The 18247-nt window shown below is 43.7% G+C and overlaps 1 protein-coding gene across 5 annotated transcripts in view; it reads left to right on the plus strand.

Moving 5' to 3' along the window:
- The window catches only part of LOC123991068 (arf-GAP with SH3 domain, ANK repeat and PH domain-containing protein 1-like), a 77569-nt gene that overhangs the window by 38853 nt on the left and 20469 nt on the right, over positions 1-18247 (plus strand). For 4 of the 5 annotated variants that reach the window (XM_046292244.1, XM_046292241.1, XM_046292243.1 and 1 more), the window contains 11 exons: positions 2794-2868; positions 4222-4271; positions 6093-6222; positions 11707-11792; positions 13076-13151; positions 13262-13348; positions 14519-14527; positions 14895-14995; positions 15120-15189; positions 16575-16662; positions 16981-17029. In XM_046292244.1, the coding sequence (XP_046148200.1) occupies positions 2794-2868; positions 4222-4271; positions 6093-6222; positions 11707-11792; positions 13076-13151; positions 13262-13348; positions 14519-14527; positions 14895-14995; positions 15120-15189; positions 16575-16662; positions 16981-17029 (821 nt within the window). The remainder of the gene's footprint in view (positions 1-2793; positions 2869-4221; positions 4272-6092; positions 6223-11706; positions 11793-13075; positions 13152-13261; positions 13349-14518; positions 14528-14894; positions 14996-15119; positions 15190-16574; positions 16663-16980; positions 17030-18247) is intronic. The other variant, XM_046292242.1, reaches the window with a different exon arrangement.

Here is an 18247-nt window from a genome sequence, read left to right on the forward strand (position 1 = left end):
GACCACCCTGTTGGTGAGTAGTGGGGTTCAGCCCAGGTTTCAGGCCAGTCTAAGTAGTATCCATCCACTCCAATAAAGTGACACCCCAAATGGCAATCAATTCCCTTTATAGTGCACTACTTTTGACCAGGGCCCTTAGAACCCCCATAGACCTCTGGTCAAAAGTAGTGCACTATATAGGATATAGGGTGTCATTTGGGATGCAGGGAGACAGACCATGGCCAGCTCTAATTGTAGAGCAGCAGCCAATAAGTAGGTGATTGATTTAGACATTGGGTCTTTGCAACGGAGGCACTTAAGCAACACATTAGTGGCCATTAAGTGTTGTTTGTTTCCCGGACCGGAAGGTACTTGGCACTGACCATCACAGGCCTAAATGGAATAAATGCTCAGGAATATTGACCTGCATTGATCAATGTGGTTACAGCGCTGTAAGCAAATGGTAGTCAAATTGTGTTTGCTGATTCCTAAATAGCTTAGCACACTTTTTAAGAGTCTAAAATGTTTTTGCTGGTTCCTAAATAGCCAAGATTGAGTTCACCCCTAGACTGAAGATAATACTGTCAAGGTTTCTTCGGGCCGTCACAAGTATTTGTTGATGTACTCCAGATGAAAGATGAAAGAGTAGATGCCTGACTCTTGCCCTGGTGACCGAGTTACTGAACAACTCTCTCTCTCTCTCTCTCTCTCTCTCTCTCTCTCTCTCTCTCTCTCTCTCTCTCTCTCTCTCTCTCTCTCTCTCTCTCTCTCTCTCTTTCGCTCTCTCTCTTTCGCTCTCTCTCTTTCGCTCTCTCTCTTTCTCTCTCTCTCTCTCTCTCTCTCTCTCTCTCTCTCTCTCTTCTCTCTCTCTCTCTCTCTCTCTCTCTCTCTCTCTCTCTCTCACTCTCTTTCTTTCTCTTTTCTCTTCCTAACCCTCTCTCTCTCTCTCTCTCTCTCTCTCTCTCTCTCTCTCTCTCTCTCTCTCTCTCTCTCTCTCTCTCTCTCTCTCTCTCTCTCTCTCTCTCTCTCTCTCTCTCTCTCAATTCAATTCAATTGACTTTATTGACATGGCAAGTTCATTATTACTTACATTGTCAAAGTATACATATCGAAAAATAAAATTAAAATAAATATATATATTTATATAAATAAATGGTGGACCAACAGCAATTATAGTAGTAGTGGACATGGGACATGACAAAACAAAACAAGATGGGAAATATTATCGACATTCCATTGCACTTTTCACTGGCTGTCCCGCAGGTTGTGGCAGGGGGACACATACTGTATTTGGCTGCCAAAACTGCACATTTTGGCTTTTCACCCAATAAATATTTTATCGTTTCAAATTCTTTGTTTTGAATTATAATTTTGGGAAATAAATATTCTCTTAGGTCTGAGTATTTGTCACAGTGTAATAGGAAATGCAGCTCTGTCTCTACCTCTCCCCTGGATCAGAGTGAGCACAGCCTGTCCTCTCTGGGCTGCCAGGTTTGTCTGTGACGACCGGTCTCTATAGTCAGACTGTGCTCACTGAGTCTGTACCTAGTCAATGTTTTCCTCAGTTTACTATCAGTCACAGTGGTCAGATAGTCTGCCACCATGTACTGTCTGTTTAAAGCCAAATAGCATTGAAGTTTACTTTGATTTTTTGTGGTGTCTTTCCAATAGGTGATATATTTTTCTTTTTGTTTGTGATGATTTGTTTGTGCCAGATTTTCTGAGTGCTGTCCTAAGGCTCTATGGGGTTGGTTTGGGTTGGTGAAATGAGCCTCAGAACCAGCTGGCTGAGGGGACTCTTTTTTTAATGTGTGATGGAATGTTTTGGGGTCACTTGTTTTTAGATGGTTGTAAAATTTGATGGCTCTTTTTTCTATTCGAATGAGGAGGGGGTATTGGCCCAATTCTGCTCTACATGCGTTATTTGGAATTTTTCTTTGCACTTGCAATAGAGTCTTGCAAAACTCTGCATGCAGTATTTCGTTTGGATGCTTGTCCCATTTGGTAAATTCATTATTAGAGATTGGAGCCCATACTTCACTGCCATATAGAGCAATTGGTTCTATAACTGATTGAAAAATGTTGAGCCAGATTCTAATTGGAATTTCGATTTTGATGTTCCTTTTAATGGCATAGAAAGCTCTTCTTGCTTTGTCTTTCAGCTCATTCACAGCCATGTGAAAGCTACCTGTGTTGCTGGTATTTAGTCCTAGATATGTGTAGTTTTTGGTGTGTTCTAATAGAACTGTGTCCAAATAGAATTTATATTTGTCATCCTTTTTTTTTTCTCTCTCTCTCTCTCTCTCTCTCTCTCTCTCTCTCTCTCTCTCTCTCTCTCTCTCTCTCTCTCTCTCTCTCTCTCTCTCTCTCTCTCTCTCTCTCTCTCTCTCTCTCTCTCTCTCTCTCTCTCTCTCTCTCTCTCTCTCTCTCTCTCTCTCTCTCTCTCTCTCTCTCTCTCTCTCTCTCTCTCTCTCTCTCTCTCTCTCTTCTCCCTCTCTCTCTCTCTCTCTCTCTCTCTCTCTCTCTCTCTCTCTCTCTCTCTCTCTCTCTCTCTCTCTCTCTCTCTCTCTCTCTCTCTCTCTCTCTCTCTCTCTCTCTCTCTCTCTCTCTCTCTCTCTCTCTCTCTCTCTCTCTCTCTCTCTCTCTCTCTCCCTCTCTCTCTCTCTCTCTCTCTCTCTCTCTCTCTCTCTCTCTCTCTCTCTCTCTCTCTCTCTCTCTCTCTCTCTCTCTCTCTCTCTCTCTCTCTCTCTCTCTCTCTCTCTCTCTCTCTCTCTCTCTCTCTCTCTCTCTCCTTCTCCCTCCCTCTCTCTCCAGCTCCAGAGCCTGAGCCATAATGTGATGTTCACCCTGGACTCGCTGTTGAAGGGGGACCTGAAAGGCGTGAAAGGGGTAAGATGTACAATAAAGACCCTCCTTTCCTTGCTCTCTCCCTCACTCCCGCTCTCTTTCTCTGCCTTACCGCCTAGGGGAGGACCTAGCACTGGAGGCCACTCAGTAGAGCCCACTTAGCAGCTCTGTCGATTCATATGTATGTTAGTAGTAGTAGTAGTTCCTGCATCATAGCTTGTTCTTCTTCATCTTCTTTTTAAATAGTGAGCCAGTTTGTTTTCAGCACTTTTTTATTTCGATGACTGATCATGACTCTCTCTTGTCACAGACATACACTGAGTATACAGAACATTAAGAACACCTGCTCTTTCCATGACATAGACTGACCAGGTGAATCCAGGGGAAAGCTATGGTCTCTTACTGATGTCACTAGTTAAATCCACTTCAATCAGTGTAGATGAAGGGGAGAAGACAGGTTAAAGATGGATTTCTAAGCCTCGAGACAATTGAGACATGGATTGTTCAGAGGCTCAAACAAAAATATTTAAGTGTCTTTGAACTGGATATGTTAGTAGGTGCCAGGCACACCAGTTTGTGTCAAGAACTGCAAAGCTGCTGAAGAACTGCAACGCTGCTGGGTTTTTCGCACTCAATCGTTTTCCGTGGACATCCAGCCGATTTGACAAATGTTTCAAGCATTGGAGTCAACGTGGGCCAGCATCCCTGTGGAACACTTTCAACATCTTGAGTCCATGCCCGACAAATTGAGGCTGTTGTGAGGTCAACTCAATATTAAGAAGGAGCTCCTAATGTTTAGTACACTCAATGTATATGGTGAGATATATGTTTGGAACATGGAATCGCAGTAAAATCACAGTATTGAATCACATTATTGAATCGCAACACATATCGAATTGTGTTAATCGCAATACATACCGTATCGGCATCTAAGTATCCTGATAATAACTCATCATGAGGTCCCTGGCAATTCCCAGCCCTAGTGTGGTGCATGTGCACGTGCTTGTGCATGTGTGTTTTAGAGGGACAGAGTGGGTGTGTGTGAGAGTGTGCTTGCATTTGAGAGAGAGAAAGAGAGAGAGGTGGAGAAGGGGGAAGGGGGGGACTAGTGGGCCTGACTGTTTAAAAGATCACACTGTAAATCTTTGCGTAAACAGTGTCCCTGTGTTGTGCCTGAAGGCGAGCGCCACGAATAAAGGGGTCATGAACTCGTGAGGTTTGGAAACATGGCGTGGTAGTGGGTTTCCAAAACATAAATTGTGAGGATGAGGCCTTGGTTCCTTGGCTGCAGTGGCGGTGTCGGCCTGTGTTGGAGAGAGAGTTAGCACTGCACTGTGGGATTCCAGATTGACCTCATTACTGCTGTTTACTCATACTCTGTCCTATTTCTTTCAGGACATAAAGAAGCCCTTTGACAAAGCCTGGAAGGATTATGAAGCTAAGTTGTAAGTGTGTTAATAATAAATGTCTACATTAGGGATTAACATTGGTAAACGGGATCCCGGAGAGGGAATACTCTTCACATTTCCCCAAAAAATGGAATGACAAGACCCGGGAAATAAACAAAAAAATCCCCCAATGTCGCACTAATGCAATTCCACAACACACAAAATATGCACAGAAGCAGGGAAGCAGATAAAAAATAAAATAGCACATAGTCCAAAAAAGGTTGTCGCGTGGTAGCCTTTAGCCTAGCATATTTACTTCACACAAAGTCGCCATCAATTCAAAGCACACGCATAATTGACACCGACGGGCTGCACATGCGACCAGAATGCAGTTAATAAACCCTATTGGGAAACCCCTGCAGTAATAGCTTATAAAATAATGTGTGCCTCTTTGAGCTGTCACTGTGAGTCTTTAGAGGGTCACACATCCTGCCCTAGAGCCTAGGTTATTTTCCTATCAAGTATCAATCCCACTGAAACCCCAAATCCTGACTCCTGTTTTGCTTGAACATTTGCAACTTTATTCCGTAATCCATAGGTTGCAATGCATTATCAAAGCATGTCTCTCGCCTATGCATGCTAAAATACCGCCTCTATAACATTTCCCCCGCTTCTCTGCGCTGTAGGCCTACTTGGTTCCCATGTGAGAGCATCGGTAGAGAATGTGTGATCAACAAATGGTATGAGAGTAGATAGGGTCTGTCCTTGTTAAGATACCGTTAACTTTTTTTCTCCTTTTTTTTCCCCCTACTGTATTATTGACAGTGTTATTTGTTTATTCCATCTGTAACTCTGTGTTGTTGTATGTGTCGAATTGCTATGCTTTATCTTGGCCAGGTTGCAGTTGTAAATGAGAACTTGTTCTCAACTAGCCTACCTGGTTAAATAAAGGTGAAATATATATATTTTTTAATTAATACTATTTCCACTCTCTTCTGCCAGTTATTCATGAGCTGATCTGCTATCTGTATAATCATCAGCTATATAGATTTGGCCAAATATAGGAGATATTCTTTCATTCGTTGAAGGAGGTTATCTAGGAAGCTTAGCAACTTTGGTCGTTTAACTGCCGTGACAAAGTTTGTCTGAATCGACAACGCTATACTCGGGGTGCATCCTGAGCGCGTTCTGTGTCGAGATAGCCTACTGCCGAACTGCACTGAATTGAGGAACGTGAAAACACTCTGAATTTATGGACGCCCTGTTCCGCAAATTCACACCGTCATTGGCGATCAAGATAGTTACTCTATCATGACTAAATATCAGTTTTACTTGCTCTGAAATCTTTACATTGTGGCACAGCCAAGCCGACAAGGTGGTGCAGTACCCCTCTTATTTGGAGAGAACTCTGGAATAGTGACCATATCTTGGTTTTAAACTTTTAAACTATTTTTGCTACACTTCCCAGGATTCACAAGATAAATATGAATTGTTACTGATAATTGAAACTTGGTGGATTTTGTGGAAAATATTGATCCCGAGTGTAGATGTACAGTACATAGCTGTGTTGGGACAGCTGGGGTTTGCACTATATATGGTTATGTCTGCGTACAGTTGTTTACGGTGTCATGACAATGTCTGTATATCACACAGAGCAACATGATCATTTATGGAATGTTCCACCCTGTGAAAACTCTACTTCTTGCCGGAGAATTCCATCTGATTTAAAGAGTTGTCATGGACTTAAACACTTTCTGTTGGTCTGCCTGGTTTCTCTAACACGGTCGGTCGGTCTGTCTGTCTGTCTGTTGGTCTGTCTGCCTGCCTGGTTTCTCTGACACGGTCGGTCTGTCTGTCTGTCTGTCTGTTTAATTTCAGTACAAAGATCGAGAAGGAAAAGAGGGAGCATGCCAAGCAGCATGGGATGATTCGCACGGAGATAACAGGCGCAGAGATCGCCGAGGAGATGGAGAAGGAACGCCGTCTCTTCCAACTCCAGATGTGTGAGGTCAGTAGTGGACACTGGGCCACAGACTAATGGGCACTGATTAGGCACAAACTGGGCACTGACTGAGATGTACAGTATGTAGTTTTCTGTAAACCAATGCTTGTGAGTGAGCTGTATCCCTCTAGAGCAGTGGTATTCAGAGTTGGGGTCGCAACCCCACTAAAATTGCAGTGGGGCCACCAAATACATATATATTGTACAGTGGGGCAAAAAAGTATTTAGTCAGCCACCAATTGTGGAAGTTCTCCCACTTAAAAAGATGATAGAGGCCTGTAATTTTCATCATAGGTACACTTCAACTATGACAGACAAAATGAGGAGAAAAAAATCCAGAAAATCACATTGTAGGATTTTTAATGAATTTATTTGCAAATTATGGTGGAAAATAAGTATTTGGTCACCTACAAACAAGCAAGATTTCTGGCTCTCACAGACCTGTAACTTCTTCTTTAAGAGGCTCCTCTGTCCTCCACTCGTTACCTATAGTAATGGCACCTGTTTAAACTTGTTATCAGTATAAAAGACACCTGTCCACAACCTCAAACAGTCACACTCCAAACTCCACTATGGCCAAGACCAAAGAGCTGTCAAAGGACACCAGAAACAAAACTGTAGACCTGCACCAGGCTGGGAAGACTGAATCTGCAATAGGTAAACAGCTTGGTTTGAAGAAATCAACTGTGGGAGCAATTATTAGGAAATGGAAGACATGCAAGACCACTGATAATCTCCCTCGATCTGGATCTCCACGCAAGATCTCACCCCGTGGGGTCAAAATGATCACAAGAACGGTGAGCAAAAATCCCAGAACCACACGGGGGGACCTAGTGAATGACCTGCAGAGAGCTGGGACCAAAGTAACAAAGCCTACCATCAGTAACACACTATGCCGCCAGGGACTCAAATCCTGCAAATCCTGTTTAAGCCAGTACATGTCCAGGCCTGTCTTACATTTGCTAGAGAACATTTGGATGATCCAAAAGAAGATTGGGAGAATGTCATATGGTCAGATGAAACTAAAATATAACTTTTTGGTAAAAACTCAACTCAACTCAACTCGAGGACAAAGAATGCTGAGTTGCATCCAAAGAACACCATGCCTACTGTGATGCATGGGGGTGGAAACATCATGCTTTGGGGCTGTTTTTCTGCAAAGGGACCAGGACGACTAATCCGTGTAAAGGAAAGAATGAATGGGGCCATGTATCGTGAGATTTTGAGTGAAAACCTCCTTCCATCAGCAAGGGCATTGAAGATGAAACGTGACTGGGTCTTTCAGCATGACAATGATCCCAAACACACCACCCGGGCAACGAAGGAGTGGCTTCGTAAGAAGCATTTCAAGGTCCTGGAGTGACCTAGTCAGTCTCCAGATCTCAACCCCATAGAACATCTTTGGAGGGAGTTGAAAGTCCGTGTTGCCCAGCAACAGCCCCAAAACATCACTGCTCTAGAGGAGATCTGCATGGAGGAATGGGCCAAAATACCAGCTACAGTGTGTGAAAACCTTGTGAAGACTTACAGAAAACGTTTGACCTCTGTCATTGCCAACAAAGTGTGTATAACAAAGTATTGAGATAAACTTTTGTTATTGACCAAATACTTATTTTCCACCATAATTTGCAAATAAATTCATTAAAAATCCTACAATGTGATTTTCTGGATTTTGTTTTCTCATTTTCTCTGTCATAGTTGAAGTGTACCTATGATGAAAATTACAGGCCTCTCTCATATTTTTAAGTGGGAGAACTTGCACAATTGGTGGCTGACTAAATACTTTTTTGCCCCATTGTATATATATATATATATATATATATATATATATATATATATATATATATATATATTTATTAATTTGTATTTATTTTTTAAACACTATATATAGTTGAAGTCGGAATTTTACATACACCTTAGCCAAATACATTTAAACTTCACACACATTTTCACACTTCCTGACATTTAATCCAAGTAACAATTCCCTGTCTTAAGTCAGTTAGGATCACCACTTTATTTTAAGAATGTGAAATGTCAGAATAATAGTAGAGAGAATTATTTATTTCAGCTTTTATTTCTTTCATCATATTCCCAGTGGGTCAGACGTTTACATACACTCAATTAGTATTTGGTAGCATTGCCTTTAAATTGTTTAACTTGGGTCAAACGTTTTGGGTAGCCTTCCACAAGCTTCCCACAATAAGTTGGGTGAATTTTGCCCCATTCCTCCTGACAGAGCTGGTGTAACTGAGTAAGGTTTGTAGGCCTCCTTGCTTACACGTGCCTTTTCAGGTCTGCCCACAAATGTTCTATAGGATTGAGGTCAGGGCTTTGTGATGGCCACTCCAATACCTTGACTTTGTTGTCTTTAAGACATTTTCCCACTACTTTGGGAGTATGCTTAGGGTCATTGTCCATTTGGGAGCCCCATTTGCAACCAAGTTTTAATTTCCTGACCAATGTCTTGAGATGTTGCTTCAATATATCCACATAATTTTCCTTCTCATGAAGCCATCTATTTTGTGAAGTGCACCAGTCCCTTTTGAGGCAAAGCACCCCCACAACATGATGCTGCCACCCCTGTGCTTCACCGTTGGGATGGTGTTCTTCGGCTTGCAAGCATCCCCCTTTTCACTCAAAACATAAAACAAAACATAAACATATGGTCATTATGGCCAAACTGTTCTATTTTTGTTTCACCAGACCCGAGGGCATTTCTCCAAAAAGGTATGATCTTTGTTGTGTTGATATGGGACTCGATTTACTGTGGATATAGATACTTTTGTATCTGTTTCCTCCAGCATCTTCACAAGGTCCTTTGCTGTTGTTCTGGAATTGATTTGCACTTTTCGCACCAAAGTACGTTCATCTCTAGGAGACAGAACGCGTCTCCTTCCTGAGCAGTATTAAGGCTGCGTGGTCCCATGGTGTTTATACTTGCATACTCTTGTTTGTGCAGATGAACATGATACCTTCAGGCGCTTGGAAATTGCTCCCAAGGATGAACCAGACTTCATCCTTGGGAGACTGATTTCTTTTGATTTTCCCATGATGTCAAGCAAAGAGGCACTGAGTTTGAAGGTAGGCCTTGAAATACATCCACAGGTACACCTCCAATTGACTCAAATGATGTCAATTAGCCTATCTGAAGCTTCTAAAGCCAGCCATGACAACATTTTCAGAAATTTTCCAAGCTGTTTAAAGGCACAGTCAACTTAGTGTTTGTAAATGTCTCACCCACTGGAATTGTGATACAGTGAGTTATAAGTGAAATTACCTGTCTGTAAACATTTGTTGGAAAAATGACTTGTGTCATGCACAAAGTAAATGTCCTAACCGACTTGCGAAAACTATAGTTTGTGAATAAGAAATTGGTTGAAAAATGAGTTTTAATGACTCCAACCTAAGTGTATGTAAACTTCTGACTTCAACTGTATATACTGTATATATATATTTAAAAAAAGAGAAACAAAAAGTAAGAGTTCAGATTATTTTATGGGACAATGTACAAATGTTTTTGAGAGAGATCATTTGTAGAAGAAAAGAAAAGTAAGTAAATGCATTTATTTGATCTTTTAATTTTGACAAGAGCAATGAAAATGTAATTTATTGGGTTATTTGTTGTGAAAATTTAAACGTACCGATTTTAAGGTTGTGTCATTAGAAATTGAATACCACTACTCTAGAGTAAAATACCAAATTGTATGTGCTATCGAGCTACCTCCCGGTGGGCGTAAACGCATACTCCACTCTCCCTCTTTATCTGCAGATTATTTGCTCACATTGCATAACGGTACTGATAATTGATATATTAATTAACTTAGTGCTTCACAATGGGATTCTAATTGGCGCCGTCACGGAGGCGCTCCACCCATGCACCTCTATTTCTGTGTGCAGCGAGAGGGGGTGGTTTGCCTCTCTTGGATTTTTAGGGTGATTTCTTACACGTGGGTTGTTGTTGATATTGCTTCCAGTGTTGTGCTAGAGAGGCACAGGACAACTCCTGACCCTATAAACTTGACTGATAGCAGTGCTAGTATTGTGTACCCCCCCCCTCTCCACATTACTCAGTCACCAGATTAGACGATGCTTTCAGGGTGAATTCCAAATGGCACTCTATTCCCTATATACTGCACTACTTTGAACCATGGCCCGTAGGGTTCTACATACGGAATAGGGTGCCATTTGGGACATAGACTCACTCTCCTATCCCACGCTGCTCTGCTGCTGCTGCTAGTGTGGAGAGGGCCAGGCGATGCTCATCACAGCAGGCTGTATTACTGATCTGAGACCAGCCACTGATACAGTAGTATCCATCCATCCATCGCCTCTCATTCCCACAAAGCCCCCAAACACATGCACCATCAGGCATTCACAACACACACTAAACCCACACCAGACCAATTTGGTTAATCTCTGAGCCGCACACTCTCAGGCATACAAAAGCTATGTGTGTGTGACTGTGTGTGTGTTTTGTTTCAGGGGAGCACGCAAACGTGCACACACACACACACACACACACACACACACACACACACACACACACACACACACACACACACACACACACACACACACACACACACACACACACACACACACACACACACACACACACACACACACACACACACACACACACACACACACACACACACAAAGATGACTGCATTGTAAGCAATGGTGCAGAGAAGCTTTGGGAGCACAGGGACAGGGGGGGCTCAGAAGGGCATTCTGGTCTACATAGTGTCCCTTCACGACCTGTTCTAGGTTGTCACGCCATGGGATAAACGTAAGATTAAGATGATGTTGTATTCATTTGTTCGCCGGGCATGAATTTGTTGGTGGGAATTTGTTCTCTATCTTTAGACGGCCTCGTTTAGGATGCTAGTCAGTGAAACACACTTTCTCCGGAGGCCCGGGTGGTTTTCTAAAAACCAACTGGAAAAACACAATTCTAGTTATCCATTTCGAACACAGTTTACTGTAAAACCAGGCAAGGGACATCTTTCTCTCATGATATTCTATGTTTGCATTCCTTCCAGTGACGTGTAGATGTTTACCACTTTGTTGCCAGCTCCCACAGACTCCATGCTGTGTTGGCAGTGTAGATCAAAGGATCATCCTCCAGCATTTGGGCATTCTGATAGGATTATCCTTCAAAGTGTTCAGAAGACATATTTCAATATTTCACACCAACACATATTTTCTATGGTGGTTTATTGCAAGGGTGGACCATTTTGCGCTCAGTTTCCATTTATGTGGGTGGGTGCAGGCTTTTGCTTCAGCCAAGCCATGAAGATTTACTGGTTCGTAAATGATAGCCTTCCGTTCAAATAAAAAATAGCCTTCAATTAAGACCTCCAGTGATTGTCCACCCCTGGTTTAATGTATCACCATGTATAAGCAGTGAAATACTCCAAAATCATGTAACGGAGCATTCTATTTGATGTCAGTTTTCACAAACCACCTCTTGTGTTTTCTCTGCAGTATCTGATCAAAGTCAATGAGATCAAGACCAAGAAGGGAGTGGACCTTCTCCAGAACCTAATCAAGTATTACCACGCACAGTGCAAGTAAGTACATTTAAAAATAAAAACCTTTTTCTAGGCAATTCAATTGAGAACAAATTCTTATTTACAATGACAGCCTACCGGGGAACAGTGGTTTAACTGCCTTGTTCGAGGGCAGAACGACAGATTTTTACCTCGTCAGCTCGGGGATTCAATCCAGCAACCTTTTGGTTACTAGTCCAACGCTCTAACCTCTAGGTTGCCTGCCGCCCCGCACAGTACCGCAGTATATTCCTCCTTTACCATAGTGTGAGACCCCTCCCAACTACTGAGATGTGTCTACTTAGATGTGACTAATTGGTGGAAAACACTTAATGTATCAAACATTCACAGGAAAATATGAATCTTTTTCGGATGGAATTATGTACTCTCACGACTAGATTTTCAAGTCTGGCCACGATTGCTCTCTCTCTCTCGCTCTCTTTCTCTCTCTCTCTCTCTCCCTTCTCTTTATCCTCTCAACCCCCCCTTCCCTCCATCCCTCTCTCTCGGGTGGGGTGATGGTGCTGCATGATTCACAGGTCTTGGGTAGGGAGGGTTGCGGAGTCATATTTAGCTCTCATAAATATGCATGGGCCTTCATGCCGATGCGTTGTGACAGCCGTGGGGGTTTGTGGGTAAATAACGGCAGTCCCCTGGCTGCGTCACCGACGAGCCTGACAGCCTCAGTGTTGCTAGGTGGTTATGTCACAACAAAACAATGCAGTTTTCTTGTTATCTACTCAACACAAACCTATGGCTGTCCTACTGTTTCTGACGGTGACAGCGAAAAATCACTATGTAGAGGCATGCCTTATAGAATGATGGAAAAACAAAGGTCGAGAAAACTGTAAGTTACAGTAGGATGAGTGGACTGAGGGAGGATTGATGGATTCCTAGAGTGAGGGAGAAGGAGAGATGGGGAGAGAGAGGTTGTTAGTGGAGCTGAGAGGATGCAGAGCTGCATTCTGGTGTGTGCCACTGACACTGGCAGATCCATAATGGATGACAGGAGGTGCTTAGCATTCAGCTCTGGACACAGCCATAGTCAGCCAGAGAGAGACAGGAGAGAAAAAGAGAGAAGGAAAGAGAGAGATACATCTCTTTGCCAAAAGCCAGAGAGCCAAGCAGTGTTATACACTGCATCAGTATCATTCTCATTCACCCCTCCACTCCTTATGAACTTCTTAATGCTTATATAAACATTCTATGACACTTGACATTTCTAAATGATGTAAACGATGCTACGCCCCACCAAATTACTGTGAAAAGTGGAATTCTAATATCCGCCCTGTATTCTCTTTCAGTTTCTTCCAAGATGGCTTGAAGACAGCGGATAAGCTGAAGCAGTACATTGAGAAGCTGGCTGCTGACCTCTACAATGTAAATACCCACCCACAGACTTCTCTCCATCTGATGGCTGCTACTCTACAGACTATTGTTATTCAGACTCATTGTGCTTGTTAATCTCACCCTGTGTATCTCCTTCTCAGATAAAGCAGACCCAGGATGAGGAGAAGAAACATCTGACTGCTCTCAGAGATCTGATCAAGTCCTCCCTTCAGCTGGACCAGAAGGAGGTAGGCAGGAACCAGGCCAAACAGGGCTAAACAGGGCCAATTGGGCCCAAGCGGGCTATAGTTGGCAAACATATAAATTGCATTCCAATTCTCTACCCTTCTCCTGTGCACTCGTACACTACCCCTCGTGGATTTAGATGGAATGGACTGGTGTTCATTTAAGAATATAATGGAAACTCCCTCAAGCCATGCGTTCACAAAATCTTTGCTTGGTAGAGAATCAGACTGTACACTCTTCACCCGTAACCCGTAACCTTTGACCCTATGGTGGGTGTACCTACTTGCTAGCTTCGTGTAGCACAGAGTGAGCATCAAGTGCTGTACCATGCTGGTAGCCAGTGTGGTGCCTCACTGGCTGATTGGTGGGGAGCCAGTCACTGTCTTAACTAACCTACCCTAATCTCTTTCTGAGCACTCACTGGTCACAACTGCCTTATACACAACAACAATGTGGTCTTCCCCGCAGTCTTATACCCAAATTGAGATGTGCTTAGTGTATGCTAGCTGCTCACTGTGTTTTGAATGACGATACTGTGTAATAGTGTGCAGAGCCTAGCTGAGATGGACTGGGCTGCCGTGTCGACACAACTGCAAGTCTCTGCTAGTGGTCTAGTCCCAAATGGTACCGTATTCCCTACATAGTGCCCTACTGAACAGGGCCCATACACTCTTAGAAAAAAGGGTTCCAGAAGGATTCTTCGGCTGCCCCATGGGATAATCCTTTTTTGTTCCAGTCAGAACCCTTTTTGGTTCCAGTTAGAACCCTTTTTGGTTCCACGTAGAACCCTCTGTGGAAAGGGTTCTACATGCAACCCAAAAGGCTTCTCCCTGGGTTCTTCAAAGGATTCTGCAATGGAGACAGACAAAGCACCCTTTTAGGTGCTAGACCCTTGTTTTCCAAGAGTGTATGGGCCCTGTTCAGTTGTGCACTATGTAGGGAACTGGGTGCCATTTGGGACGGATCTGACGAGTCATACTAAACATCCTGTGGTTTATAACACCCACATACTGTCACTCACTCACTACCCCTCCACTTGTAGATATTGTACTGAACTAACACCTACACTCTATGCATGCATGCAGGCACTGTCTCACGCCTACTTCTCAGCTGCTTCTTTCACACTCTCTCCCTCTACCTCCCCCTCTGCTCGCTGCTTGTCTGGACTCAAGTCTAGAAGAGTAAGTGTGCATGATTGGCATGCTTCTGTTGGTCTTGCCTGCGTTTGACTTCTGAGACATCTTGAAGAGCATGCACTCCACTGTGTTTTTCATTTAATCGTGTGTTTAGAACATGGCTTGCGTCCCAAGTGGCACCCTATTCTCCGTGCAGTGCACTTCTTTGGACCCAGGCCCCGGTGAAAAGCAGTGGACTAAATAGAGAATAGGATGCTATTTGGGACGGACGCCATGGTCCTTTGAACATCAAACATGAACCGATAAATAATAACGACCCTGGCCTGCACTCTCCGTAAGAGGCATATTTGGTTGGTTGTGTGTGGTGATTTGCTGAGTTTTCTGTGTCTGAACACTGTATGTGTTGCCGCAGGACTCCCAGAGTAAGCAGGGTGGCTATAGCATGCACCAGCTGCAGGGCAACAAAGAGTTTGGCTGTGAGAAGAAAGGCTACCTGATGAAGAAGAGTGATGGGTAGGTCACACACACATACACACACACTGAACAGTACTGAACAAGCGTTTATATTAATACACTCAGGTATGCAAAGCCCTTTTCTGATCTTTTGTTGTGCCTTGGTGTTGCTGTCTTCCTCTAGGCTGAGGAAGGTGTGGCAGAGGAGGAAGTGTTCAGTGAAGGGTGGCATGCTCACCATCTCTCATGCCACGGTGAGAGGCAAACATACCACACACACACGCGCGCGCATACACATACACACACACACCTGTGGAGGCTAGATCAGAGGCAACATCCGGTATGAAAGAAGCTGTGTAGAGCACTATCAATCTGGCAGTTGGCAGAGGGGAATCGACATGGATGGGTTGCCAGGGCAACCCCTCAGCGAACCCCCCCCACCCTCTCCCATTGCTGTGGTGACTCATCCCTGAGTTTGCTGCTGGCTCTTCTCTTTCCTGGGCCTGTGGATACTGTGGAGTACAGCAGCACTGGATCAGATATTCACTATCTGCTGCTGAGAGCTAATACAATAAGCAATGTTGAGATAGATAGACAGAGACACACGGTGCACATGCGACAGAGAGAGTGCACACAGACACAACTAGCATGTCCCAAATGTTGTATAATTCCACTCTAGATTGCGGTCCTTTATGTCCCTTTAGGCAAACTCCAAGCAGGCTGTCATGTGCTTTTTTGGGGGGAGGCTTCCATCTAGCCACTCTACCATAAAGGACTGATTGGTGGAGTGCTGCAGAGATGGTTGTTCCAACTCCACAGAGGAACTCTGTCAGCGTGACCATCGTTTTCTTGGTCACCTTCCTGACCAAGGACGGTGACCCCGATTGCTCAGTTTGGCCGGGCTGCCAGCTCAAGGAAGATTATTGGTGGTGATGGAGGCCACTGTGTTCTTGGGGACCTTCAATGCTGCAAAAAATATTTTGGTACCCTTACCTTGATCTGTGCCTCAGCACAGTCCTGTCTCGGAGCTCTAGGGACAATTCCTTCGACCTAATGGCTTGGTTTTTGCTCTGACATGCACTGTCAACTGTGGGACCTTATATAGACAGGTGTGTGCCTTTCCAAATCATATCCAATCATTTGAATTTACCACATGTGGACTCCAATAAAGTTGTGGAAACATCTCAAGGATGATCAGTAGAGAAAGGATGCACCTGAGCTCAATTTAGAGTATCATAGCAAAGGGTCTGAAGATATCTGTTTTTAATTTTGTATAAATTTGCTAAAAATTCTCAAAACCTGTTTTTTCTTCGTCATTATGGGGTATTGTGTGTAGATTGCTGAGAATGTTATATATTTTTTAATCAATTTTAGAATAAGGCTGTAACGTAACAAAATGTGGAAAAAGTATAGGGGTCCGAATATGCACTGTATATAGTTTCTTTATTCAGCCGAGACAAAAAGAAATACCCACAATGCCAAACATTAAAATATTAATTGACCTATTACTTTACCACCCCACCCTATCCAGAGTCAGGTAGGCTTGTAGTGTTAGTTTCATAGGACCGATACTGGTCGATGTACAGACTCATTTTCATAATTTCCATCAAGTAGCTAAGTCGTCTGTGTGTTTGTGCAGTCCAACAGGCAGCCTGTGAAACTCAACCTGCTCACCTGCCAGGTCAAGCCCTGCGCTGAGGACAGGAAGTGCTTTGATTTAATTTCCCGTAAGTACCCCTCTTACCATAACCCTTATGCCAATACAGCAGTTACTGTGGGTGGTGCATGAGCTGGGTGGCCTGTGAGAGAAGGGGCCTTTTAAATGACCTCTTATGGACATTCAGAAACAGAAAGAGTCGAAGAGACCATTTTGTGTCATCCCGACTGGCTGTTGAATGGCGTCTCGACATTGAAAGGAAAACCTGAAACACGCTGTGCTTGTGAATTACCCAACATGCACCTCACAACAGGGCTATATTACAGGACATGATTACAGTGTCTGCTAGGTCCGAGATCACATTCCCCTCTAATCTCTCTGCCCACAGACAACCGGACATATCACTTCCAGGCTGAGGATGAACCGGAGTTTGTCATGTAAGTGTATCAACACAGTCGATCACATTATACACATTGTTTTACTGTAGTATCTAAGTCGAAAGGCAGGTACAAAGTGATACACTGAAGCCACGAACATGGCCTTGATAATGTAGCTATGAGCTTGAATGATCAGTGAGATTTAACAAAGAAAGACAGCGTCTTTCATGCTCCATTGACAGGGTATTTGTATTACTTAGAGTGAGAAAAAGGACTGCTAGGTTCTAGCAGCAGTAGGGGTTTCTATCTCTCTGGACCTGTGGTTGTCACTTGTTCTGGTGCACACGCTTCATTTATTACACACACACACACACACACACACACACACACACACACACACACACACACACACACACACACACACACACACACACACACACACACACACACACACACACACACACACACACACACACACACACACACACACACACACACACACACACACACACACACACACACAGTTTCAACCACATTCTGCCACTTCATACCCAATGATCATTAATTGAAATCAATTCCAACTTCTCTGTCTTCCTAAACTGTCAGGGCCCTTATGAACCACTGCATTTAACCACGCTGACATGAACTTTACTGCGACACAATAGGCCCTGCCTCTTAGCCTCGCCTTAGGATACATCCCAAATGGCACCCAATTCCCTATGTAGTGCACTACTTTTCACCAGGGCCCATAGGGCGTGGAATAAGTGTTTAAAATGAAACATTTATTATTTGAAAATATAACGTCCCTGCATTATGCAATCACACGTTCGCCCACCCACGCCCTGTGTATCGCAAGTAAACAACTCACCCTTAAAGACACGCGTACACCCACGCATCTTCTCGCTCGCTCGCTCACACACACACACACACACACACACACACACACACACACACACACACACACACACACACACACACACACACACACACACACACACACACACACACACACACACACACACACACACACACACACACACACACACACACACACACACACACACAAACAGTAACATACTTTAATTAACACAATGATTGTCTCCTAGCCGACACACACACTCACACATTTTAAATACTTTATTTGAATCCACAAATCCACAAATTACATTCAAGTAGGAAGGAGCTGTGCTGTACTGTGCTGTGCTGAACAGCGGGTGGGTTGGCAACAGTAGCAGTCACTTCCTGGCTGATTCATAATGAGCGTACTCAGACAGACGG

This window comes from Oncorhynchus gorbuscha, linkage group LG12, assembly GCF_021184085.1.
Source record: "Oncorhynchus gorbuscha isolate QuinsamMale2020 ecotype Even-year linkage group LG12, OgorEven_v1.0, whole genome shotgun sequence".
Classification (NCBI taxonomy): domain Eukaryota; kingdom Metazoa; phylum Chordata; class Actinopteri; order Salmoniformes; family Salmonidae; genus Oncorhynchus; species Oncorhynchus gorbuscha.